The sequence below is a fragment of the Cydia splendana genome, chromosome 6, assembly GCF_910591565.1.
Source record: "Cydia splendana chromosome 6, ilCydSple1.2, whole genome shotgun sequence".
NCBI lineage: Eukaryota > Metazoa > Arthropoda > Insecta > Lepidoptera > Tortricidae > Cydia > Cydia splendana.
The window spans coordinates 12975261-13001690 of NC_085965.1; the positions used below are offsets into that span (position 1 = coordinate 12975261).

General features: G+C 36.8%; 1 protein-coding gene across 3 annotated transcripts in view; it reads left to right on the forward strand.

The window, feature by feature from the left end:
• The window catches only part of LOC134791706 (coiled-coil domain-containing protein 96-like), a 79088-nt gene that overhangs the window by 48858 nt on the left and 3800 nt on the right, over positions 1 to 26430 (forward strand). For 2 of the 3 annotated variants that reach the window (XM_063762812.1, XM_063762814.1), the window contains 4 exons: positions 20114 to 20285; positions 21015 to 21138; positions 23232 to 23378; positions 25030 to 25231. In XM_063762812.1, coding sequence (XP_063618882.1) covers positions 20114 to 20285; positions 21015 to 21138; positions 23232 to 23378; positions 25030 to 25231 — 645 coding nt within the window. Of the gene's footprint in view, positions 1 to 16919; positions 17066 to 17681; positions 17734 to 20113; positions 20286 to 21014; positions 21139 to 23231; positions 23379 to 25029; positions 25232 to 26430 lie in introns of those variants that run through there. The other variant, XM_063762815.1, reaches the window with a different exon arrangement.

Below are 26430 nucleotides of genomic sequence, written 5' to 3' on the forward strand. Positions count from 1 at the left end.
TAGGTACGTGCTTACATAACTGCTGCTGTGCTGTTTTTTTTTTTCTAACAAAAAAAAACTTAATGACACCGATATTATAGGGTCTCTGTTAAGCTCGAACTCGTACTTAAACAGTATACAATACTTCCAATACCATCAAAGCCACGGTTCTCATTAATGACTGATATACTTAATTAAAATGACCGCAACTATTCTAGTTATCATTTCATCTAGGGGCTATTCATAAATTACGTCATTTCAAATTAGGGGGGGGGGGGTCTGGACATCGGATGACGGTAGCATGAAGTAGGAGGAAATGGGGTCATTTGAAGCATGATTTTTGGATGATTATAGGGGGGGGGGTCCAAAATCGTCAAAAATCGATGACGTAATTTATGGACAGCCCCTAATGGTTAATACAATACAAAATCTTGTTCGATATATTTCGCGGTTTCGCTGTATCAGGGATTAAATAAGTCTGACAAGACACTTATTGGAGTCGCCTTTTCGTTTTCTAATAAACAAAGGATTATGCAGACATGCTCTCGATCTTGAGTCCCTAAATTCACCAATTAAAACATTGTGCGTCAATCATTACAGTTCTGTTTTACGGGCCATGTGCAATGTTGGTGGGCAGTAAGTCCATTATTCATGAAAGGACTTCACTGAGTGCTAGTTACACGCCAATGGCGATGTTTCAGCGTCCCGCCGGGAGCCAGCTCGGCCCATTTACGACAAACACGACATTTACAATGTTTTCCTTTCAAGCATCGTGCTTAAATTGTATTTTCTGCGATGTTGTAAGCATTTCCTTTTGCCGGCGTTCTCGTTGCTGGTGTATTTAATACATTCTCTAGGCTCTATAACAATGTTGTAGTGCAATAATCAATAAACGACGTTGTACTGCAATAACTAAACAGATTTTATTGAATCATAATCTTAGGATTACGTTGGCTGCTTGGCCAAAGAAACTAATTTTAAAGCAATTTATCAGTTTAAAATACGATGAATATGAATCACATACACAGAGACGAAATTTTTAATTTATTTTGTTTCTAAGACGTGTTCAGTAGTAAAATAATTTACAAAATCACATATTTTAGAAGAAATGCGGGTGGCCTTAGCTACATTCAGCAGTGTTTTGCTACAGAGGAAATTACGAGTACCAATATCTAATACATTACATTGTGTAATATACATTAGTACTGAACCTATGCTGGCTTCTATAATACTAACGTTGTCACAAATTTAACAGTTCTTCCTTTGGTAGTTCTTCCTTCCTTTCAGAAATACCTAGCCTAGTCAAGTAAAGATAGCATGTATTTTTGAACTGATGATAGGTAAATAGCCTAGCTCACAACAAAAAGTTTCGTATCAGAGCGGAGCGAAATCTGCTAAATTTTCACAAAAAGTAAACACACTGTCGAGCGCGGCCCACACAATGTGAATAATAGTCACCGACAAAAATACCGCATTAGTTCTTTCAAGTCGCCACGGCGTTTCCACAGTTATCTTCGTGGCGTTGCGCCGTGTAAACAAATAAACAATGTGGCACTGTTCGTGGCCGCTACAGAAAGGGGACGCCGACAACCGAGATGGCTATTAGGTGCCAGCATCAATCAGAATGGACCTACGATACATAAATCACGTAGGCAAACATCACGCATCACGTAGACTGTGATGTGGCAAGTTGCAAAGAAAATAATCGACCGTGCCGAGTAAGCAACCAGCAATAGAAGTGTTCGGTAATAGGAGTAACAAGCTCATGTTTAGTTTTGAAATGTATTACAGTATTTATTAGGTACGTAGCAGGAAAGCACCAAGAGTACCTACTTGTATAAAAGAAAAATTTAACATTAGTTATCAGCACTCTCAAGAATGTATTATGTACGATTCCCACCGACCGGCTGGAGTCGGGCCGCGCCGGAGCGCATTTTCAATGTGCCTGATACGTTATGTATGGCAGAAGCGATGGAATCCGTCCGAAGCCGTCCGCGTCCGCGTGGAGCCGGACGGCTTGCGGCCGTACAAATGTGAAATGCGCTCCGTCTCTGCCCGTTCAGTGGGAATCGTAGTTTAGAAGTTAAATACTGAAATAAGTAACACGATTTATCAAACTATATTTCGTCAGCCTGGCTAATGTATATATGTACTTCTAAAGTAGTAGACTTACTTACTTACGAAAAAAGTATTCCTTAAATAGTACCTACTGGAGCAAGTGCCCTCTTACTCTGATAATAGCCCATAAAAAAATAAGACTATACTATCTCATGATTACTAGCAATAAAAGTAACGCTTGCGTAGATTGAACTCGACTGAGATTGAAGCTTATAGGCATCATAACATTCATAACCGATTAGACTTTATAACATCCTAAACGCCATTGATGGATGTAAGATGATGTTATCCAGACTCCAGAGACAGTAAAGCCCAGCTTCAAAATTGTATGGCCACCTTTTTAATGAATTCATTCATAATGTTTCCATGCCATTTTACAACTCATTGTACCTCTCAAAAGACTTCATGGCACCTTTACCACTTTTTTACCACAAGTTTTTACCATGTGTAGACTTGGCGTAAAGAAAAGTCAGACACTTAATGAAAATTAAGTATCGGGATTTTATAAGTCTGTCATGTTAAAATGTAAATGAGTCCCTCACACTAGGTCAGTTTTTTTTATTGTAACTCAATTTTCGGGTCGTCTCCCTAAACCATAAAGTTTGTCTTTAATTTTAACGGTCATTCTGCTTCCAGTACTTATGCCTGTAAAATGAGCCATGACCCATAATCAGCGTTCTATTTTAGTCGGACTTTTATAGTTTTACAATTACTTATAGGCGTTACAACCATCGATATAAAAGGATTCTTGGCCAGGCTTAATTTTGATTAGTTTACCACAAGTTTCCCAATACACCACTACTTCTATTTACGATATACACTTTATTGCTTGCGCCAGTGGTATTTCACTCCGAGCACAGTCTAATGAGCGAGAAAGAGAACGCGTAATGCGACTCATGAGTTAGACGTGATTTGCTGTCAATACATTAGTTTTATTATTAGACAGTGAAGATTCTATACTTATCTAGTAGAAACATAGGTTTTATATCTATTCTGTAGGCCTATCATAGGAGCTAGCGGCGCGACAGTATCACGCGAGATAGAAAACCTTTCTTTTGGAACTGTATTAATTAGAGGAAGATGGAAGGGGGAAATGGAGCCTAACGGAAATTATTCGAAGACCCGTAATGTTAGCAAAAAAAAAAAACAACGGGTTGCACTCCGGGAGTGCCGACAGAAGTGAAAAATCAATGACTAGTCCAAAATGTCTGCAGCACTATGTATAATTGACCCATCCTCCTTTCTATTGAAAAACTTTAGTTCTGAAATTGCTGGTCAGTGAGCTTGTTTAAAATTCGAAATTCAAATTTGTAGCGTTAATTGTTTAAAAGTCGAATAGAAATTGTAAAGTTACCTTGCAGACCTCGCATCTAAATATATTTTGGTCATGATATTTTGAGTTTTATTCACCAGTACTAGAGTTCACTTTTATTAGCGATTTCATCAAGATGTAGCTTTATTGAATTATATTTGAGTGATATAAAGTTAAAATGTAACTGTGAGATCCTCGTATTTCAACCCGTACAAGATTAGAACCTTTTTCATGTAATGTCATTGAGTTTTTCTTTATTGATTTAAATGCCATCTAAATGAGTGGCCATCTAAACGTTACGGTCACGTGATCGCGTTACGCTGTCTCGAGTTTATCATTTTTTCCCTACTTCAAAATTGCCCAGCGCCGCTAAAGAAGTTTTCACTTCAAAAAGTTGCTCCCCTGTATAAGTGACAGCAGCGATATCGGTCGTTCTTGCTTGTCCGGCACATTTTATTAATTTCGATATAAAGGTGCATCCAGATTTGGCTAATGCGCATCTAGCGCTTCGTTTCACACAATAGTTCCCGATCTGCACGCACGCCTGTAGGTACATACTGTAGGTACTACTCATTTAGTAAATGGCTGGCAAATGATTCATTCACTAAATCTGAATCCCCCTTATATGTCGAATTGATGTATCGACGACTAATTGAAAATGATTAATCTCTAATCAATGATACTCGCTTCGTTCGCTTCATAAATCCACACTCGTATTTTAATGAATTCATTCAATTATGTAGCCTGTCCCCGTCACATAAACTACCATTAAGTAAATCGTCAGTTTCCACTTAGCTACGGTTCGGCTGGACGGACGGTTGATTAAATTGTATATTGTAACCTAATTCTAATCATACCTATAATGTCTAAAAGCTGAGAAAAGTTGTATAGGTAGCTACCTACTTAGTAATAGTAAGTAAATAGTAATTTCTATGTATTGTAACATATAACGTGAACGCAACGTTATCACAAGGATCCGACGGTTGCTGTTGCCCCATATAAATGCGATAAAGCCTCGAGTTTCTCAGGAACTTCTCAAATGTTCCGGTTCGTAAGGGTTATGCGCTTCCGCAGCACCGCCTCGGATCCATTTCACTAGCAAAATAGATTGCTACTTGACTCGCTGTGGAAAATAGCTTGAGACGTCTTATATTTCACGAATATATATACCTATTATACTTTTTAGTACTTATATAGCACTACACTTTATAAAATAAAGTCCCCCGTGCGTCCCCCCTAACAGTGGCCAGTTACTGGCGAATCATCCTATGTTCTATTCAGTAGCGCAAGTTTTAATTAAATTAACTTGTAGTTCAAATCTCCCGACGATCCAAATTGCCTGACTTCCCCTATTTATTAAATCTACTTAATTACCTAGTACATACATTACTCAAAACTTTGATCTTGCACAAAATAACGAGTAACGCCATAACGAAATGATTAAATTACGAATAGGAAGGAAGACAGTATAAACCTAAATATTTTGATTATTTTTCAGTTTGCACAAACTACCTGGCACAGCCGCTAGCAGATCTTAAGTTGCGTGATCCGGCTTACCATACTGAAATCCCCAGTAAGTTTATTATTTACTTGCACTAAATTATATAGAAGAAGAAAGCATTTATTGGCACAATAACATAAGCTTAAAACTAACTAAGATTAATTAGTACACAAAATGGTCCTCACTCAGCTAGATGTCACGGTATGAGCCACATGGCATATACCGCGACGCTGATTTTCAGTAAGGCCCAGTGGATGGACTAGGTGGCACTCAGTAAAGGACACCAGGATATACGATAAACGATTTAAAAAATCTACTTCGATATTTTTAATTCTAATTTTAAAAGTTAAGTGCCAATTTTATGTTTGCTTTCAGTAGTAAATTTAAAGGTACGAGAGATACTAAATTCGAGGACCACGAAACGCACGTTCGACGCTGACACCGATCGCATACAATTAGTTAGACAAAATACACATATGACGGCCAGCGTCAGTGTCGAGGGCGTACGCTCGAAGCTTGCGCTTCGTTACGAGACGTAAGATTCTACGTTGGCAGCTGAAAAGATGAAAGTTCGTACAAACGTAGGCCTCATTTTCCTCTATGGATATTAACATTATTTAAAATATTTTGACACTATTTGTTGTCTATCAACCACAGCTACGTCCCTTTGTTTGATTTATTTAGAATTTTTATTTATTATAAAAGTTAGGAGCATTAAAAATGTGTATGACGTCTGTTTTTCGCCCCTAATTTTTACAATAATAAAAAAAATCGAAAAAAGTCAAACGTAGAGGCATAGCTAGGGTTAATATAAAGTCATGCAAATATTTTGCAAAATATCAATATCCAGAGAGGAAAATGGGGACTACGTTTGTATGGAGAAGCGGCCGTCCCGTTTCCTCTTAATTTATTGAATAATTTGATGCAGGTTTGGTACGGACGATGACGTCATTCGGCATCATCGGCCTCTTCGTGATGGCGATGGGATGCGGTTTCTCCGTTTACACGTTCAGGAATCCTCGGTATATGTTCAAGAGACTCGCTGCTGGCATTCATTTTATTAGTAGTAAGTTTTGGTATCAATATATTATTTTTCAAAATGTTCATACCTTACATGTTAATTTATTGTAAAATATTTATTTGGTGTCTCACAGTTTTGAAGTAAATCTATGCCTTTCGTTTTTATCCGAATATATCCTATGAGTGTGTATAAAAGGGCTTAGAACGAGTCAATAAGATATTTCCTTATTGACGACGGCGAGCGAAGTGAGAATTGGCGTTAGAGGATTTAGCCCTAAAACGGGTAAAAAACGCATATTTTCCATGAACGATCTCAACATGGTGAATTATTTTAAAACTAAGTACCTAACTATAGTGGGTATTAGGCTACTATCGGGTCATATAGCCACGAGCGACGCTGTCGTTAGTATCTAGATAATATAATTCATAGATGCTGCTTAAATCGTCTGTAAAGGTGTATAAGGCCTGAAGTAACTATATAAATCTTGCTAAGTTTCATCAGAATGTTCAATATCTCACGGCGCGATTCGGGAAATGAATTAGAGATTCACTAGATATGAAATAGTAAAGATATGTGACGTTCCACGGCAATAGGTACCTTATGGCGGCTGGCGCTTACGCTATTATTAACGCCGCTCCAATATTCATCCGGGGGCATTGTTACCTTTTGCCGTGGACCGTCACATATCTTTACTATTTCATATCTAGTGAATCTCTAATTCGTTTCCCGAATCGCGCAGTGAGTCACGTTCAAAGTAGATTCACGGTACAGTAAGTATTTATTATCGTCATCATCATCATCATCAGATTCATGTTTCACGAACCTAGATATTGAAATACGATGATAAGATAAAGCTACATATTGTTTATTATGCATAATATGTCAGTTTTTACATAAGCTTTTATTTAGCAAGCCGTGCCTCTTCTAAACATATATTTGGATAACTAATGAAAGCAAACTTATCTTTGTTTAGCATCCTGCACTTTCGTCGTGGTACAAGTGATGTCAACTACGGTAGATGTGCTGGAAAAAAATGTTCCTGCCATCTATCCCAAGACCGCGTACCATTAGTGAGTAATGATTGTATTCTTTAATAAACTATCCATTCCTCGCCCTAGGCGTAATAAATGGTCTTATTGCTAGTAAATTCATATCTTTCATAGTCCAAACTTTTTGAACTTTAATATAAATAGTTTACTATAAATTAGCATTATCCTTGACCATCGTTATGTTTTCCGATAGAGATTATTTTGAACAGAAATAGGTCAGATTTAATACATTTGTATTTAATGTTCTAAACAGCTTCCACATTAGTTTCTACCTGGCGGTGTTCGTGGTGTTGGTGAACGCTTTTGCTGCGGCATCGTTTCTGTGGTACTCGCGCAAGAGGAAAGGTGACAAGGCGGCCACCGACGAGCTGGCCATGGCCGACGAGCCCACCATCATCGGGCGATGACGAGATGGTCACACCACAGCCCAGCAACTCTCGTTGCTCAGGAAGCTCACTTCTTTACTTAACAGTGCTCAAAAGACCAATAGCTATAACAATGTTCAAAGTCTTCCATGTATTGTATTGCGCACCTGCACATTCACCTTTGGCCGACATCTCTTTTACCAGAATATACGATTTAAAGGGTGAAAGACCTCGTGAAAGTGTCGTTCGACTTCGTGGTCAACAGAAAAGTTGTCACTCTGCCAAAGAATTCCTGTAGGAGCACATTTTCGGGGTTCGATCAACCGAACTTTCGTTGTTGTCCATTTGAAATTATTATTATTTTCACAAATTCATCTACAGTCGCGATCGAATTCTGGTCGCGTCTCTTGATTATTTTTGCAAACTGGTGTTTGTTTTTTAAGAATTAAAATAATCATTAATTATATACATACCTACTTTTATCATAGCCGAGTACGGGTCATTTTTAGTGCAGAGATTAATTGAGATTAATTTTACGTAATAAATACATTAAATAGAGGTAAGTATTTATCGCTTTGTGAATTGTGTCTGAAATCTTTACCAAACAGCTGCTTAAAAATGTCCAAGCATTCACTCTACATGCACCTGGTGGCTGTACGTTTTTACTACATAAAACTATAGTGTCTAGAATATAGCCGCTATTTATAATGTATGAAGAAGCAAGTGTTATGCTTGCTTAATGTTGCTTAATTATTTATGAATATGAGTGTAGTGAGCTATTTTACTCATGGGCAAATTGTGATTACCTACGCATTAATTGTATTACTTAATGTGTCCGTTTAAGCTAAACTAAAATACACCGGCACGATGTCTTAGTTTTAGCTAGCCCGAATTGACTATTCAATCTTAGAAGTGACCGAGTTAGGCAGTCACATTCCAAAACGCAAAACGATCTAATTGAGGTTTAAAAGACCCCTGATTTCATATACAGGTTTGCTAATTGTAGGTATCCATGCAGGCGTTTTAAAATTACTTTGTGTCCCTCAGAGTCGAAAGGAGCTGGGCTTCGTCGACTTCGAAGCTAAGTAAAGACTATCAATTTGTAAATAGGCCTAAACGAACCAATTTAGCTTTATTACTTGTACCTACTCCGTAATCAATCTCCCTCTTCTAAAGCACAAACATAGTCCAATAACCGTATATATTTTAAGTTTACTTTTAGTTCATAATCTGTTACTTTAATTATTAAAATTTTAGTATACGGTTATAAATGTTATAATACATATATATATGACAAATAATTAGTGATTTTTTAAAATGTTTGCATTATATAAACTTCCAATAGGTTCAGACTATTATGTGAACTCAGTTTTTATACATCAAAAGTAAAATATTTCTAGCTATTTGGTGTCTGTTAATGGTATTGATAATACTTCTTTAGGGGATAGTTAACCGGGCAGTTCCTAATTCTTCAGAATGTAGCGTTATGGCTGTAACTGATTTTAATATCTTAATATTCTTAAATACGGATGTGATTTTCAGAATTAAGCACCCGTTTCATTAAGCACATTCTGAAGAAAAAATACAAAAAGAAAATAAAAACAACTAGGTATGCGTGTGTTGTCGATAAATGCATTTAAAGTCTTTAAAATATTTCGTCAATATGTGCTTCTAGTCATATTAGAATTGAAATGGCTCAATGTGGCCTAAATATATAATTAGTTATATATAGACTTAATATTAATTAAAGAAAAAACAACAAAGAATGTAAAAAAAAATCAGAATCAATGGTTAATAATAATATCACATTAAGCGGTCAAGATCAAATTAATATTGTAGACAAACAGGGAATGATTGTAATATATAAAAATACCTTAAAGTAATGAACTGATGAATAGAATGTTAAATTTGACCAAACTACTTTTAAGGGTAGGTAACAACGTCTTTAACCTTTTAACCGCCAGCAATTTTTGATCGAGCGTGCTCGTGTCGCCACCGACAGTAATTGTACCACGCAGAGTAAGGTTGGCATAGTTACGGGAGTTATAAATGTGCTGTAAAAACCAAATCAGATCTTTGTCTTATTTATCAGACTGTGGCGAAATGAGCTGGATATGTAATGTCTTATATATCAGACTCTGGCGGTTAAAGGGTTAATAATAGCCTAGTGCTTTACTCATAAGGTAAACACGAACGCCTTGAGTTTTTCTTTTGATCAGGAGGCGTATTCTGATTGTGATAACAGGGTACAAATTTGATTTGAGTTTACCTTCTTATTCTACTTCTTCCTACCTTCAGATCCACAGCAGCAGGCTTCGTCATCATACAGGTAGCCCATCCACCTCAGGTTTCGTCAAAATAAAATGTATACTTTCACATATGTCATCCGCAACACGCATCGTCAAATTTAAAGGGAAATTGGTCATTACAAAACACAAGCAAGCCATAAACCTATATCCTAATCCGGTAAGTACCCGGCACAAACGTCCCCAAAATACCAGCGGCGTTCCCGCGCTGAATAGCCAACGATATACGCTGGACCAGGTACGAACCAGATCTAGGATCGCAACCCCTATCCCGCAAGCGTTTTCCCAGGTCCCTCACAAAGACCTTCGCCTCGTTTGTTATTTTATTTATTTGAATAATTATGATCAGTCAATGTCAAAAATGACGTTGCTGGTTGAAGAAAACTAATAAATCATATCCATAACAAACTCATAACCTGTTATTCCAGTCAGGATACGCCTCAAGAACTTTAACCCAATTTGCGCAGTTCTATAGTTCGTTTTTTTTAGCATTAGAAAGAACTTGAAAGAAGGTAAGCGATCTTGATATGTCTTTTAATTGAAAAACGCTTTTAATAAATCAGTAACTAATACTTATGAAAGCAGAACAATATAAATGATTGTATTAGATTCATAATTGTTACATATTTGCCGTGACTTATTTTTAAAATGTGTTTTTCAATTAAAATACACATCAAGATTGTTTACCTTATTTTTAATGCTAAAAAAAACGAACTGTAAGGCAGGCACGTCCTGGCTGAATAATACCTTGCCGTTCCGGCTATCTATTTAATTGCGTTCTTGTAGAATGCCCGCAACAAATTTTACCAAGCTAAATGAGATTGGATCGGAATTGTATTGGTCGTCTGCGCCCGCTGGCTAGCGATGTGCCACTCATTATCAGTGGCACATCGCTAGCCAGCGGGCGTATTTGATTGCATGTTTCATGTAATTGCATTCATAGTTACAGGAGGAACTTGCCTTAATTTGCTCAGTTGGGAACAAGTTTTTTTTCATGTCTTTATAAAAACTGTCTTAATGATAGAAATACTTAAAATGGATTAGTTTTGGGTGGAAATGGACACAACTGTGCGCGAAAACGTGTTTTTTAAATAGGGGAAGGTCAAACTAGACTGAAAGTTGAGGAGTATTACCAGAATTTTAGCCACCTGACACTAATCTTTTGAAATAACTTGCAAAATGTAATATTTATGGAATGTGTCCTAGAGTGCTAAGGTTTGTTTGATTAAATATTTTGCATTATTGTGTGTACTGCTGTTTAAACTCTTCATGTTTATATTTATTTTATAATGAAAATATTTTGAAAGCCACTGTTTTTTAATTTAGTCCAGTTCATCATTAATATTTTAAGTAAGTAATCCTACATATAAAGTGTGGATTAGTGATCTTCAGGCATAGTTAGTTTTGTAGCATTATCGGTGTAGCGTAGTTGAATTAAGAAAACTGCGAAGTAAAATTTCTAGAGAGATGATAAATTAGGGTTCATATTACTATTATTATCTCTAATTAATCCTTTTATAGCTGAAATTGAGTGTCTCTTTAATGCAACATTGCTGCACTGGCATTGCTACGAAATTTAAGATATGTCTGATGGTCAAAGGATTACTACCGTATGGTCTAGATGGACCAGATAAATCCTTCACAGTCTTCGCACTTGCCTCAGAAAGTCTTTCTGTTGTCATGGTACGGCTTCTTTTTAAGTGATTAAAAAGATGTGATCCGACTTTTTTTGTTTTTACATTTTTTTTAGCTTCGTAGGTACTGGTGATATAATAAAAACTTCAATACCGTATGCATGGTTATAATAGGTTAGGAGATTGTTTAGACTGAGTTGACGTTATTCGACAGGGAACCATGAATATTCCTTGGTGTAAAATAAAACGAAGGAACGTGATCATGTGTCAGTACGGATGGTTCGGGAAAATCGATCTGTCCTAATCTGAAATGAAACGCAACAATATGTATACCGAATAATCTTAAAATAAACTTTGTTCTTGTGTACCTAGTTGTAGTGGTACCTACATAAAAATGTCATTTCATGAATGTTAACGCCAAGGCATATAACTAGAAGGAATAAAATAAATATTAAACGTGTAAATTACGTGTTTTGGCTACGGCACAACGCTATTACTAATATATATTTTCTAAACGCAACAGTATTTCTGGTGCTAATGCTAATTTACTGTCCTTGGCATTGAAGGATAATTTCATTAAAATTTTTGGATGGCAACCGCAGCTGTATTACTGTTGCGATATTACTGCTGCGGCCTTGACGCGGAAACTGTATCTGTCAATTTGCTGATAAAATGAGTCACGTTCGCCGCCGCATAACTGCCGCGATTATGACACACAGGGACGGCATCAACGCCGCAGCAGTACCGTAAAAGTATAAAACTTTGCCCTTTAACATAACTTTGCCCACCGCGTCACAGTGCAGTAAAAGCGAAATAACTTAAAAATAGTTACAGATACACTTTCTGAAGAAAGTCTATGTGTAACTACTTTTAAGTTATTTCTGAAGAAAGTGAAGAAACTGTATGTGTATCTACTTTTAAGTTAGGTATTTCGCTTTTACTGTACTGTGTCGCGGTGGGCAAAGTTATGTTAAAGGGCATAGTTTTATACTTTTACGGTAATGTCGCAACAGTAATGCAACCCACTGATTTAAATTTTCACGATTTTTGCACATTTTTACCTCCGACGTTTCGAGGACGGCGTTGTCCCCGTGACCTCGGATAAGACGAACGAATTAAGTAATGCAACCGTTGCCATACGAATATCATCTTGACGCTTAACTTCTACCATATATGTATGTAGTTAAATTAAACTACATAAGTCAAAATCTCAACTTTCTATCAACTATGAAAACAACATTATCAAATTATTATTATCAATTAGGAAAAGTCTAACCGTAACACGTAGTGTACGTTTGAATAATACACGTTTGGCGAATGCTGTGAAAACATAAGAAATAAAGCGACCAAACGAGGTTAGGCCATGTTTAAAAATATTGTTGTCTGCAAAATTTCACTAGTAGACGGCCAAGAGTGATTCTACTGTAATTTTTCATTTTCCGCTGTAGTGTGATTCAGTCAAAAATATTTTTAACAGCTATTATTCACTTTTATAACATTGTGCGGAAATAACAGCTTCAGCATTAATTTTTATGTCACGGTACATGATAAAGGCTAATCTCTAGGGACAGTCGTTTCTACGAGTATTACCTATAGAGTAACTACGAGTAGTATAAGGTAAAGGGCCCCTGTTTTGGCAGGTTAATGCTCTTGAGAGTGAGTTGAGAGTTTGTATATTTTTTAAATATTACTAAGCATACCATTACCTTGAAAGCTTTTGAATAAGTTATATTAGTTCTTTGTTGATAATTTAATGCATAAACTGTAGGGTTTTAGTTGAAACTTTATTTTATATGAATTTTGTCGTGAACCTCTTATTTGGCTCCCATTTCGTGATACAAATTTAGGTCAGCTCCTAAGTTCGTGAATTCGTGTCCCCTGTTTCGGCATACAGTTTTCTTAGAGTAATTGGTGATAATTTGCTGATAATCATTTATATTTAACGGTCTTACCTACTTACGAATGATTATATGGTCAAATTAAAAATAATATTTAAAAAATAATAATTTGAGAGCTAGCTTAAAGTTTTTTGTACTCGTCGTCTTTAATGGTTGAATTAAGACTTTGTAAACCATGTGGGTACTTTAATACGTGATTAAGAGCCAAACTATTTAAATAATTAAATAAAAATTAAAATTAAAATAAATTAAAAAATAAAAATTATTTACAAAAAATAATTTACTATCTTATACTTACGTTAAATACATATAAACATACACAAAAATAAATCAAATAAATTGAATAATAAATAAAATTGTGCTAGTAGTTAATATGAGAATATACGTGGAATATACCTTAAAAATTTTAACTCGGGTCACATTCAAACTCGTTTTATGAGAATTCTAGTGAAAAAAACATATACCGAATTTCGCTCATACGAAACTTCATGAAATACATTAATTGTTTTCTAATTTATTTTTTTAATTATCTTCGTTGTTATATTTAAAAACAAGCACTCAAAATGTATCTAGAAAATCCTTGATTCGTTAGTGGCACGAAATAGGAGACACACGAAAAATAAAATGACCGCTATTTCGTGAGTCGATTTATTGCAATTTTAAGTTATTTCTATGCATATATTCAATCTTTTTTCTTATCAAATCAATTACTAAGGAACCCACAGAAACACTCCCAAAAACTTTTATTCGAATGGGTTTAGCTTTTCCTTCCTATAAGCTTAACAAGTGAGAGCGCGCACCTTACGCCTAAAAAAAGTGCACGCATACAACACAGCTGTTCGCGGCCCTCTGACAGTTTCGACCGTCGTATTACTCTCAGTTTAATATTGGTTATTACTTTATTGAAGAGATTAAATAATACAGATTTTTTTCATATGTATAATTAGAATAAAAAATAATTGAATTCCTTATTATTTGAGCCAGAAACAAAACTAACGAAATAACGTACTAACACGAACTTGGGGCCGTTTACCTTAAGTATGTACGTAGCCAACATAATCAGGGAAGTAATTTGATACAATAACACATAAAATCTTTAATCCGATAATAATTATTTGATTTATAAGGAGGGCAAAGTTGTTATTTAACTCATTGTGCTAATATTGATACCCGAGCTAGAGAAAGATTTCAAAATTGGTAGCGAGTGTTTCAAGACACGAGGGTTAATTAAATTTTAACACAAGTGAAAAACAAAAATGTGCACCCAGTGTTCATCACACCAACGCAAGGAAAATACTTCACCCATCACTTATTAAAAGTCAATTCCACCAGCCAATGTGAGGATACAAATCATAATTTGCTTTTTATTTTGCCACATAGAGTTTTTGAGAGCCTTTACGAACTGGTGTGGTCAAAATTATATACCTACATAACTACATATGTTTTGCAGCACCATGAGGTAATTACAAAATGTAAAAAAAAAACAATACGGTATTTTCTTGGCTAAGAATATTCAAATCAATTAGTTTAACTCGATGTGACAAAACTACAAAAGTTTTACTACGTAATTAATTAGTAATATTACTTACTCGACGACGTAACAATGAAGCTGCTACTTATTTTGCTAACAGGAATATATCGCGGCGATATGATTAATAAGTCGAATTATATAGCCATCTAAGGGTAATTGAAAACATTAAACGATTAAATGAAATAGGTACCTAGGTTAAAGCTAGAACGATAAAGGTCAGATCCAGGCAGGTTTATCGGCGAGATAACATTTAATGTTTTATTGAGTACCCGAAAATGTAAAAAAAGTTTACATGTATTTACTTAGAGAAATACACTATAACTTTCATCAATATTCGATTGAAGAAAACCGGTATGTATAAAATTTACCGAACGTCTATTTCTGACCACGCATTGTCGAGAGTCTGGCAGTCGCCCAGGGCCTGACACTGCCAACGTCAACAAAGGTTAACACGTTAAAAAAATGTGCCAATGAGGGAAGACTCCCGCTGTGTATTCGATTAAGTGCTTTTTTAGGCGTGTGACCAAACCAGAATTAAGATTTAAATAGATATAAAATAGACTTTGACTACACTAACTTGGCAGTGACAATATAGCATGCATGTCCCGTAGGAGCGCCATACATGACATAGCACTTGGCATGAAGACTTAGCGTGGTCCGATTATGTTAAATTTGTATTTGGGTTTGTCCTGGAACTCTTGGAATAAACCTCATTTCTTATTCTGATTAACGATGTCAAATAAAAAAAAAATATTACAAATTAACTTTTATTTAACAACCGATAATTAATTAGGTCAGTACTTTACTTAGGCACCTACCACCTAGTCCTCGTAAGCGAACTGCACGTAGAAGAATTGCTTAGTGCGCTTTAGCTAGGTTTTAGTAGAAATTTAAAATTTCAACTGTGACTTCAAATTTCAACAGCTGGTATTTTGAATATTTCACTGGTATAGTTATATTTTATTGTAATACTCAGCAGTTGGGCAGTTCAGGTGATCCAACAAAATCAAAGACTAGTTTCAATTACTGAATAACTATTTATTTGGAACCAACCCAAAAATTGCAAAATATGGCTATCCGATCGAAAACATCTGTCCGGTCGAAATGTATGAAAGAACAATTTTTTCTTCGCCATTTTGGATTATTCGTAGTACATTGAAAATTAATTAGTATGACCTAAATATTCACCTCACAGAGTATGGCTAAGCATTGAAATAATACCGTGTTGATGGGGCTTCTAATCTGTGACCCAGCTGTAACCTTATTTTTTTAATAGATTCTATAAATAATTCAATTTCGCTTAAAACAGATGTCCCCAGCTGCGAAGCTTTGTCCTACTATTACTCACTTCCGGAAACCAATTTAACAAAAAAATAACACCAGCCTTTAGTGAGTCATAAAGGCTGTTCATAAGGATACGAAGCTTAATTAGGTCGTTACATGTTAAATTCGTCATTAACTGTGGATATAAATACGATTTAGAGATGTATACTATAAAATTGTCTATATACCTACAACTACATATTTAGGAGAACAAATTATTACCTCGCTACAAATAGGTACCTCAAATCGAATGGCAACACCTAATGTACCAATTACCGATTCGCGGTCATGCTTAACGATTGTCACAAAATGTCCAAATTTAATTTAGCGATGCTTGTAGAGAACGTTCTCGAACGGCACATTTCTAAGTAAAATAAGTCAGTAATTGCCGAGCAGCGACGCCGTGTTGCCTCAATAAACGACGGGTGTAAGTGGTCATAAACAACTGAATAACGAGCTAGTGAGTCCAGTTGATGGTCCCTAATCACTGTAAACACTAGGCGACACAGTTCGTGCCACTACACGACTCGAGCAACAAGTGGCATCTTGGCAACCACGTATATCATAACTCAATCTGCAGGAGATCTTCGAGTCTATTACAGCGTAAGGTATTTGACAAGTATGTATTTGAATTCGATTGGATATGTAATGGCAAGTTAATATATGAAACAATTGTGTAAGAACGCGATGGGCTGATGAAAAGACTGTAATGTAAGAAACTGAATTGAGGTTTAGAATTTTTTTTTTTGATAAAAGTTTGTTTTATGAAATCTTCACCTCAATAGGTAATAAGAGGTGTGCCAACTTGGTGCCAACAAACTGTTTACATAACCACCGCTACCTCTATGCATGCATGATAGCCGTCACGACACTGGTCGCATCGCTCGATATCTGTTTACCGGTCACCATAGCAACACAGTTGTAATTCGCGTGCCGTTTCACAAAATTACACTAAATATTATTTTCAATGTAAAGCTCACCAAATCAATAAAGAGATAATTCGGCTGGAGCACGCGATGGAGACCAAGGTACGCCCTGCAATGTTATTGTCGTTTCATTTAATTAATGTAACTCACGTGACTTCGTAGGGACGTCAAAGTTTGCAGGCACGAAGGGCGCATTCCGCCCCTCGTATTCATTTATTCATGTCTGTCTGCTTTTATCTGTAATACAGCTGTAAAGATGTGAATATTTAATATTAATTTTATTGTCGAGCCTGTGATGTATTATGAATATTATGATAAGATAAAGGCGCATAAATCGCTTATAGAAGTGCTCTTCTTTTCACTATATTTTGCCTTCAATGAGAAGATAGATCTATTAATTATATACCTACATTAAACAGAAATCGTGTTATATATAAAAGTTAATATTTAATTTGCAATATTCGTATGCAAAGCATAACTTGTTGGTAGTTATCCGATTGAGCTGAAATTTGACATCCTTATGAAAGACCATAGAGTTATATATTTAGTTTATAGTATTCTAGGTCCATGTGAAAGACTGATGAATTATGACATCGAGTTAATCTGATGAAGGAAACCGGAGATGCGTATTATAAGAACTTTGAAGAGTCATGCACTTATGTTAACTACTTGTCTATTATAATATTTATAATGTAATTACCTATGTATCAAATAACAGAAAACTAATACCGAGTCAAAGAAGGAGGAGAGTTCGAGCGGATCTAACAGCGGTGAGTCTTAATTGGTAGCAAGCAGAATAGTAATAGAGAGACCCTAGGGTACAAAAATATTCGTGCTGTGATTTGGAAGCAGAGGGCCTACCGCGAATCATATTCGACGTGTTGCCTCCCTGTCACACTTATGTATGAATTTACAAGTGCGAAAGAGAGGCAACACGTCGAACGTGGTTCGCGGTAAGCCTGCAGATGTAGATGGCATTGTACGGTTCTGTAGGTGGGTCAATTTTCAAATAGGCATTTTTTGCTGTTCCACGGCTAAAACTCGAAGTCCATAAGACTAAAAGACTGCGTATGTATATATCTTCATTCAATGTATTATAAGCTTTAAAAATAATGCACAACTGTACCTAAAATATTATTTGTTTCTGACAAAATCGCATTTGAAGTTCCAAAAACGGCGAAATTTGCCGTTTTTCGCGTGTCCCAGTGCGCAATTGCAACAGCGTGCAATAGCGCAATAAAAAAATCATAACTTTGGATGTAGGCAACGTATTACAAACAACTTTGTATTTGTATAAAGAGCATTTTCTAGAGAATTGATTTAATCATATTGATAAATTAATGCGTGATTTAATAAAACAAGGGAAGCCTTTTTATCGCTGTCCCGCGCGGCACCTGTTTTTTTATGACTTAAATATACCCCCTATAATCTTCTTTGTCTATTGAATAACGGTTAGATTAAATTTACGACGCAATAGTGCGGTTAGTTGGGCATCGATTGACATCGAATGTAGACGCGGAAACAGTATAATTTATTTAAAAACAGGTAAGAATCTCTTTCGATATATTTTGGTACGACTACAATGACATTTGTATGGACGCTTAATACGTTGGTACATAGTTGAAATAAAAATGTTTATTTTATAATAATAGTTGCAAATATAGTGTTAAAATATAAAGTAAAATAAGTAAGTGAATCGGTTGTATCGTGTATGAAATATCGGCAAAAAATATTATTGGAGACATGTCGCGACATTTGTATGGCGACATTTAGACGGCTATTTTGACCGTAAAAATGTCGATTGTGGCATACAAATGTCGACACAGTGTCATACAGATGTCGAGAAGGTGCTATACAAATGTCGTCAGGGTCTTATAAATGCAACAAAAATAATAAATAGTGGCATATACATGTTTATACTGCCATACAATGTCGAAAAAATGCCTTATACATGTCAAAAGAGCCTTACAAATGGCTAAATAGTGCCATACAAATGTCGATCTTTAAACGTCCATATCTAGCTAACTATAAAAAGTACAGAGGTGCCTCGTACAGTATATTTTTTGTTGTTAAGAGCCCTTTCTAAAACGATGATTATAAATCAGATTTTTCAAAAATAAAAAATTGCCATACAAATGTCGAAAAAACACCCTCTTCAAAAATTGACCCAGGTACATTATGCGGTAATTCTTGGTATCTAAGTACAGTCAGCATCAAATAGATAGTGACAGCCAAAGTGGCCAAATATAACGGGACACGTCCTTATTTCTATGGTATCAAAGGTGTGTTACGATATATTTGGGCAGTTTGGTCGTCACTATCTATTTGCAGCAACATGCACTTACGTTACTACTATGCTTACTAAGGCATCTTGCTGGCTGTTGCTACTGTGGAAAGAGTTTTGTTGCACTCTTTTAATGTACAGTCAAGTGTAAAAATACAGGTGTAAACAGCTTACTCAAAAATATGGCCATAGTTTTTAATTCGCTGACATAAGAGTTATGGGACATATTTTTGAGATGATTTATGCACCCATTTTTTACACTTGACTGTACACAAAAAGGTGCGCTTTTGATGTGGATATTTAAGGTTTGTCAAACAAATATGCAGAATAACGGTAGATTTGCTTAGTAAGATTTGGTTGACATCCAAGAATTTAGTCTATCAGCTAGCGTTGTGTTGACACGGCATGTTTTTCACGCAAAGGCAGTGCAGACGATTCAAATACGCACATCAGTAGTAAGAAGACTCCCCGCTTACAGATTGTGGGGTCTTTGGGTAAAAAGTAATAGGGCCGAATCTGGCCGGCCGACTCTGATTTCTATGTAAAAAAAAGATTGTAGGGTACCTAGCTATTAGATTGAAAGTAGTGATTGTTCAAATCACCAGCGTGGCGCTCGTCATGCATTTATTAGCTGGTTGCCAAAGCCGGGCTCCGAATGATTAAAATGGGTGTGTAGCCAACGTCGAATTCTTGACGCTCCATAGCAAACGAAACGCAGCTGTCTCTGTCGCACTAAATGGAAGAGAGATAGAGAGAGGTGACTACGCTATGCTACGGTGAACGATTGGCACTTTGGGTAGGCACCCTGATCTGTTAAAATGTTAACAGTAATGATAGCGAATCACAAAAAATGTCTTTGAAAACAGTAAACGAAGATGCGGATGATGATGATATGCAGATCGGGAAGGGAGTGGGCAAGGCAGCCATTGCCGTGAACCGCGAAGAGTATCTGCTGGCCCACAGGGACCTTTCAAACGAATACATGCAAGTTCAACTGAAGAACAGCTTATTACATCGTCGTTTGGGGGAGTATTACAAGTATGTTTTTCATGAACTAAGTTTAGCTTGCGATAGAAGGATTAAACGTGTCTACACGATGATTTTTAATCGGTGATCAGGAACCAATTTTTTTTATTCAGTTATCGATGACGATCACATTTAACTATGAGACCAACTGCGAAATAGCGAAAAAAAATTAACTCTCTCATAGACAATATTAACATCGGACCAGCCTGCAGCCGTACTGTATGAAACAGGCAAATTTTTTTTTGTGATTTCGAGGTTGGTTCCATAGTTAAATGTGATCGCCATCGATGACTGAATTAGAAAAATTGGTTCCTGATCACCGATTACATCATTTCTTGGTGTATAAGGGTCCAACAAAAATATTAAGCTATTATATTAGGTCTATTTATTTATGATCTACACAAGAAAGACGCATAACGCTAACTCATGCTAAAAAGTATATAACCCGTACGCTTTTTAGAAGATTTGCAGCAATTTAGCATACCAAGGCAATTTTAATAACAAACCTTCCGTGAGACACAGACATATTAAATATATTAAGAACGGGTCACTCACGTATTTTAAGTCGAAAAACGCTCGACATGTTTCACTCCGTACCGAGGAGTGTCATCAGGAGCTTGCCTTTACGGCGGCGGACCGGCGCAGACTGCGGCCGCGCCCGATAAATACGTGTGTGATCCGTTCTTAATATGTTTAATATATCAAGGCAATATCATAACAGATTTTAATCCCCTTTCAAAGAAAAAGAAAACAAGCTCACGTTCTAAAACAACCTCTGGATGCCGCCGACCAGGAGGAGAAGTACCAACAAAAACTACTCGTGTACGAACAGGTGAAAAACGAAGACGAAAGAGAAATAGCTGATGTAAGTTTCATGCGTATACCGTAAAAACAGGTAACTATAGTCCAGTACAACCATGGTCCAGTTTTTAACGTTGATTCTTAACGAGCCTTTATGATTTGTACTCGTTACATTTATTTTGGAGCTTAGATACACTAATACAATAACACTTATTGAAACTCATGTAATGTAGAGGCCCAACGGAGCCGACATGTCTCATTGATAAAGGCTCCTTTTAAATGTGCCAGATTTAAAAAAAAAGATACACTAATGCTCTTTCTATGTTATATTATCTGGGAGACCGAGCTTTGCTCGGAAAATATATAAAAACTAAAAAATGCGCGTTTTCCCAGAGATAAGACCTAGCTAGATCGATTTTACGCCCCCGAAAACCCCGATATAGCAAATTTCATCAAAATCGTTAGAGCCGTTTCCGAGATCCCCGAAATATAGGTATATATATTTATAAATAAATCACTCGGGGTTTCGGTGTGTACGCCACACATATGCTCTTGTGGCACGGACGTGGACCGACTGGGACACCACGGATTATCTTGTCAAAAAAGTGCAGGCCGTTTTTCGAGACATGCGTCGCTTAATGACATAGTCCGTCGGTCTCTTGCCACCATCAATGTGCCTGCTCTTCTTGAGCCGACTGGCATTATCAGAGATGATGGCAAGAGGCCCGATGGAGTGTCCTTAGTTCCTTGGAGCTTGGGACGGATGTTGGTGTGGGATGCTACCTGCGTAGACACACTGGCACCGTCCCACCTCCAACGGACTACTGTAAAAGCGGGCGGAGCGGCGGAAAGCGCCGAAATTCTAAAACGTAACAAATATAAGAGCCTCGGTAGAGAGTACCATTTTGTACCATTTGGTGTTGAAACTCTAGGTCCATGGGGTCCCAGCGCGCATAAGTTGTTCGCAGAAATCGCGAAGCGTCTGGTTGGCGTAACTGGTGACCGAAGAGCTGGCGGCTACCTCGCACAACGTATCAGCATTGCGATACAGCGAGGAAATGCCGCCAGCATCCTTGGTACAATGCCTCAAGGGCCTATTTTAGATTTAAGCTAGTTACTAATTTCGTTTAGTAGTACCACTGTATATATATTGTATGTAAATAAATGTTTTAAACTATATGTACAATAATTGCTCGTTTAAAGGTATAAGATACTCAACATAATTTGAAAAATACTTAAGTAATACGGTATATTATTATTTGACGGTATGTACCATATAGGTTCCTACATATTTATTTTGATATTGTCTCCCGTGATACTCAAGATGGTCAGGTAAAGAAGGGTCTAGCGGACCAACCGACGAGATTCGTCCGCGTAGCATGGTAATAACGGAAGGCTCTAGGCTTTAATCGGGCGGCGCACGCAACCCACTACGGCATACGGCGCCCACCTGAGGGCCTACCGCGAACCACGTTTGACGTGTTGGCTCTCTGTCGCACTTGTTAATTTGTAAGTAAGTGTGACAGGGAGGCAACACGCGGAACGTGGTTCGCGGTAGGCCCTTTGGAGTCTGTGTGATGGGTTGCTATAGTCAAGTGTAAAAATATGGGTGCACAAATCATCTCAAAAATATCGACCATATATATATATATATATATATATATATATAATGTGCCATACCTCTTATGCCAGGCGTGGCGTTAAAAAGGCTTGCTTGCAATAAGTCTATCATAAAATTAATATATTTTGACGCCAATGATGCATATAACCGCACCGTAGGTTCAACGCCGAAGACGGATTAATCCGTCATAGACCACAGAGCAACGTAGACTTACGTGCATATGCATCATATGCATAAAGTTCAACTTCAGTTTTGACACTTCGGTGACGTGACGTCATTTGGCACAGTATAACACGTTATGCTCAAAATCGCGCATCCTGAAGGCATATTACGGATCACTTTATCCACGTGATAAAATAACTGTTACTTTTTAATACTGCGGGATAGAGAGTGACAGACACCGCTTTATCGCGCTGTCACGTAGACAAGAACGACCATCATATCCGTACTGATCATTTCAACTTAAACGTTGAAACAAAACGGCATGGCACGGCATGAATCGGCATGGATTTGTAACGTATTTAAATATCTTTCAGATCAAAACCAAAGTGAACTTGGTGGACAAGCAATATGAAGAGAAACTTCACTATGCGGAGAGCAAGTTTGACGGACTGCAAGCCCTAGAGAAAAGTACAGGCACTGGACTTATATACTCTAAGAAGGGGAAACCGATTGCGGATAAGGTAAGGGAATTTTGTTAAGGCTGAAACAAAGGTAAAGTGCTATGATTTATGATCAAAGATAAACACAACAGCTTTACTCTTATTTTTTAACCACTTCTCAGTGTCTAGTTTTGATGATTGTATTAGTATCGTGCGTAATTTCACGTAATCGACATCACAGGAAAAAAAACTTGTATAAAAGTAGGTATTTAAGCAAAAAAACGGAGTATTAAAAAAAGTAAATTCACTGACAGTAGAGTAGACAAGGTGCAGTGCGAAAAGGCACTTTAAACGTCATATTTTAATTAAAAAATACATTTTGGGAGACAAACAGCTTCACCTTCACCCACTGCTTTCGCTTACCAAGTCTGTGCAGAGTTAGTTTGGTCTCACTAACTTTGTCGCTAACATCCTTAATCCTTATTATAGAAATACAGACCTATTTCTTATGCCTTATCAGCCTTAAAAATAAGTAAGTAGCTAGGTACATAGGTTAAAACCGAAGTAAGTGTAATTTATTATGTTGCAAGCATGGTATAATAATATACTCCGCCTGGTACTCCATTCCGAGATTCGCGTATGAACTAACTGACACGGGCCTACGTCATCATGCTGTTTACAGGTTCTCAAACTTTAAAATGTGGGAGAATTTTAACCAACGGTGAAAATTATTTTAACGGCATTAATTTTAAGTTATTCATGTAGAAACATAGTAAAATAAAACAAATATAATGTATTAAATTAAACTTTATTTATCTATACAAGACAAACGTTTGAAAAACTAATTCACAGTTACACGTTAATTACCAAGCTTACGACGTGAAAAGTTTGGAAAACACTGCGACTGCTGACACTGAGCGAGAAGGAAATAACAATTAACACGCGTTCGACAAGGATGACGGTCAGGGCATGAAGTTATCTAGATCCGAATTGTCAAATGTGACAGCGCTATCCTGTGATGCCAGTAATGTAAACAGAATTACCCGAACGTCTGAAATTTCTTTCGTGAATCGGAAGATATTGCTAACGAATAATCAATAAAAATGACGTGTTATTGTAAAATTTAAGATAAAATACATATAAATGAAAATTATAAAGAAATATTTTAACTTATTAACCATAGGTATAATGTACCCATGTAACATGTTATGTTGAAATAATGTGGCAATGTTATTGTGACGTAGGCCCGTGTCACTCTGGGAATAGAAGACCATGTTTTATTAGACCATGGTTGCAAGTATTTCATTCCTACAACGTAAAATATTACCAGACTAATATTGTATTGGAAACGAACCTTTTTCCGAACATGACTTCTCTGCCTTCCCACAGGAGTCGTAAAACGCGACACAATAATTTGAAAGGGTCAACATTTTATCTAGCAATGTAATACGTATTAGGTACCTATACGTAGGTACCTATCTTATGTGGTGTGGGGGCGATGGCGCTGGGAGTTTAATTGCCAATTACTAATATTGACTAGCATGAATAGGTTTAAAAGGGCCACTCCTCTTGCAAATAAAAAAAATTAAACACCTATTCCAGAAAGAGTTTTTTTGTATAAAAAAATGTTAGCTTGCGATTGACAGATGCAAGGTGGTAATTTAAGGTAATTAAAAAAATACTATAGGTAAATTGTGATAATTATTAATGACGCTGATGTTAAATTTTCTAGACATTGATGCGGTTTTTGACCCTGCAACGTCGGAAGGCGGAGCAAACGGCTGCGCTCCGTCTCCGCTACATCAGAGTCAGGAACGCGGTCTCAGAGCTGGATGGCATCATCAGGAAGCTGGAAAAGCTGGGGCCTGGGCTCTACGTGGCCCAGTACGAGCAGCTGCGTTGCGACTACGAGAACTTTATGAACAAAATAGAAGGTCGGGTGTTATCGAAACCCAAAGTTATTTTAACGTCAATACGTCAAGAATTACTATAATATTATAAGATGCGTTAGGATAAGCGCGCTTGACTGTTAAGCTAGAATAGCTAGAAGTGATGAATAGGGAATATTACGCGAAACTCTGCGTAGGGGGCGCCACTACCACCATCCATCACAATCTGGGGAGTCTACCGCGAAACAAGAAAATCGAAATTTCGTTATCTAACCTCGTCTCTATCACTCTTGCATATTCGAGCGATGAAGAGGCAGATAACTAAATTTTCACTTCTCATGCTCAAAAAGTGCACCTTTATGTCGTGCGTAGACGACATAAAATCGCATTTTATGCTCTAGAGCATAAAAGTAAAATTTTCTTCTAAGACTAAGGTAATCGGTCCCAACAGCCAAACAGTTAAAACATATTGCCAATTTTACTGAGCAATAAAATTGTGTAGATGACAAAACTTGTTATATTATTTTACTTTTGCTACAATTTATTAGAAATCCGTATTTTCTGTCATTAAATTTAGTAAATCACATAAAATAGGAGTCGATTATCGTTCAAAAATGCTCCGAAATGTTTGACTTGGCAGAAAACCAAGCGTCTGAAACTCTGATCACATGTTGAAAATTCAAAAGTTAGTTGGCGGGAAATGGTTATGTATTATGTTCTTTCGCTTCACGATAATTTCGTGGTGTAAATTGCCGTGAAAAATATAATTATTTTCCTCGCAATCGAAGTGAAAAGCAGAGTGTACAACAAGGGCATAAATGTCCATTTTTACCCTCGTCTACTATTTTGGTCTTCGCTTCGCTCAGACCAAAAAATTGCCTCGGGTAAAAATTTGTCACTTTATGCCCTTGTTGTACAATCTACTATTAGATTCGCGTTTCCCGGTATTAGGCACTTGTTTACAAACCGCGTTAATGCATCAATGTCATATTTTATTGGCTGAAATCTTGTCAAAAAACGGTTTAAGGCACAGTATGTATAAGTTACTCTATGGTGTACTAGAGGCGCTAGTGCTGCACTCTGGCGGCAGAACATTGCAGTAATACCCCCTATGGATGTTGTTGAATTTTCCTCGCGTTAGTGTGGTGAAAAATCTTGTGTTTCACTCGGGAGCAAAGTTTGTTTAATCCTCGTGGCTTAAAACCCTCGCAGCACTCAAGATTTCTCTTTTCGAACCTTTTCAG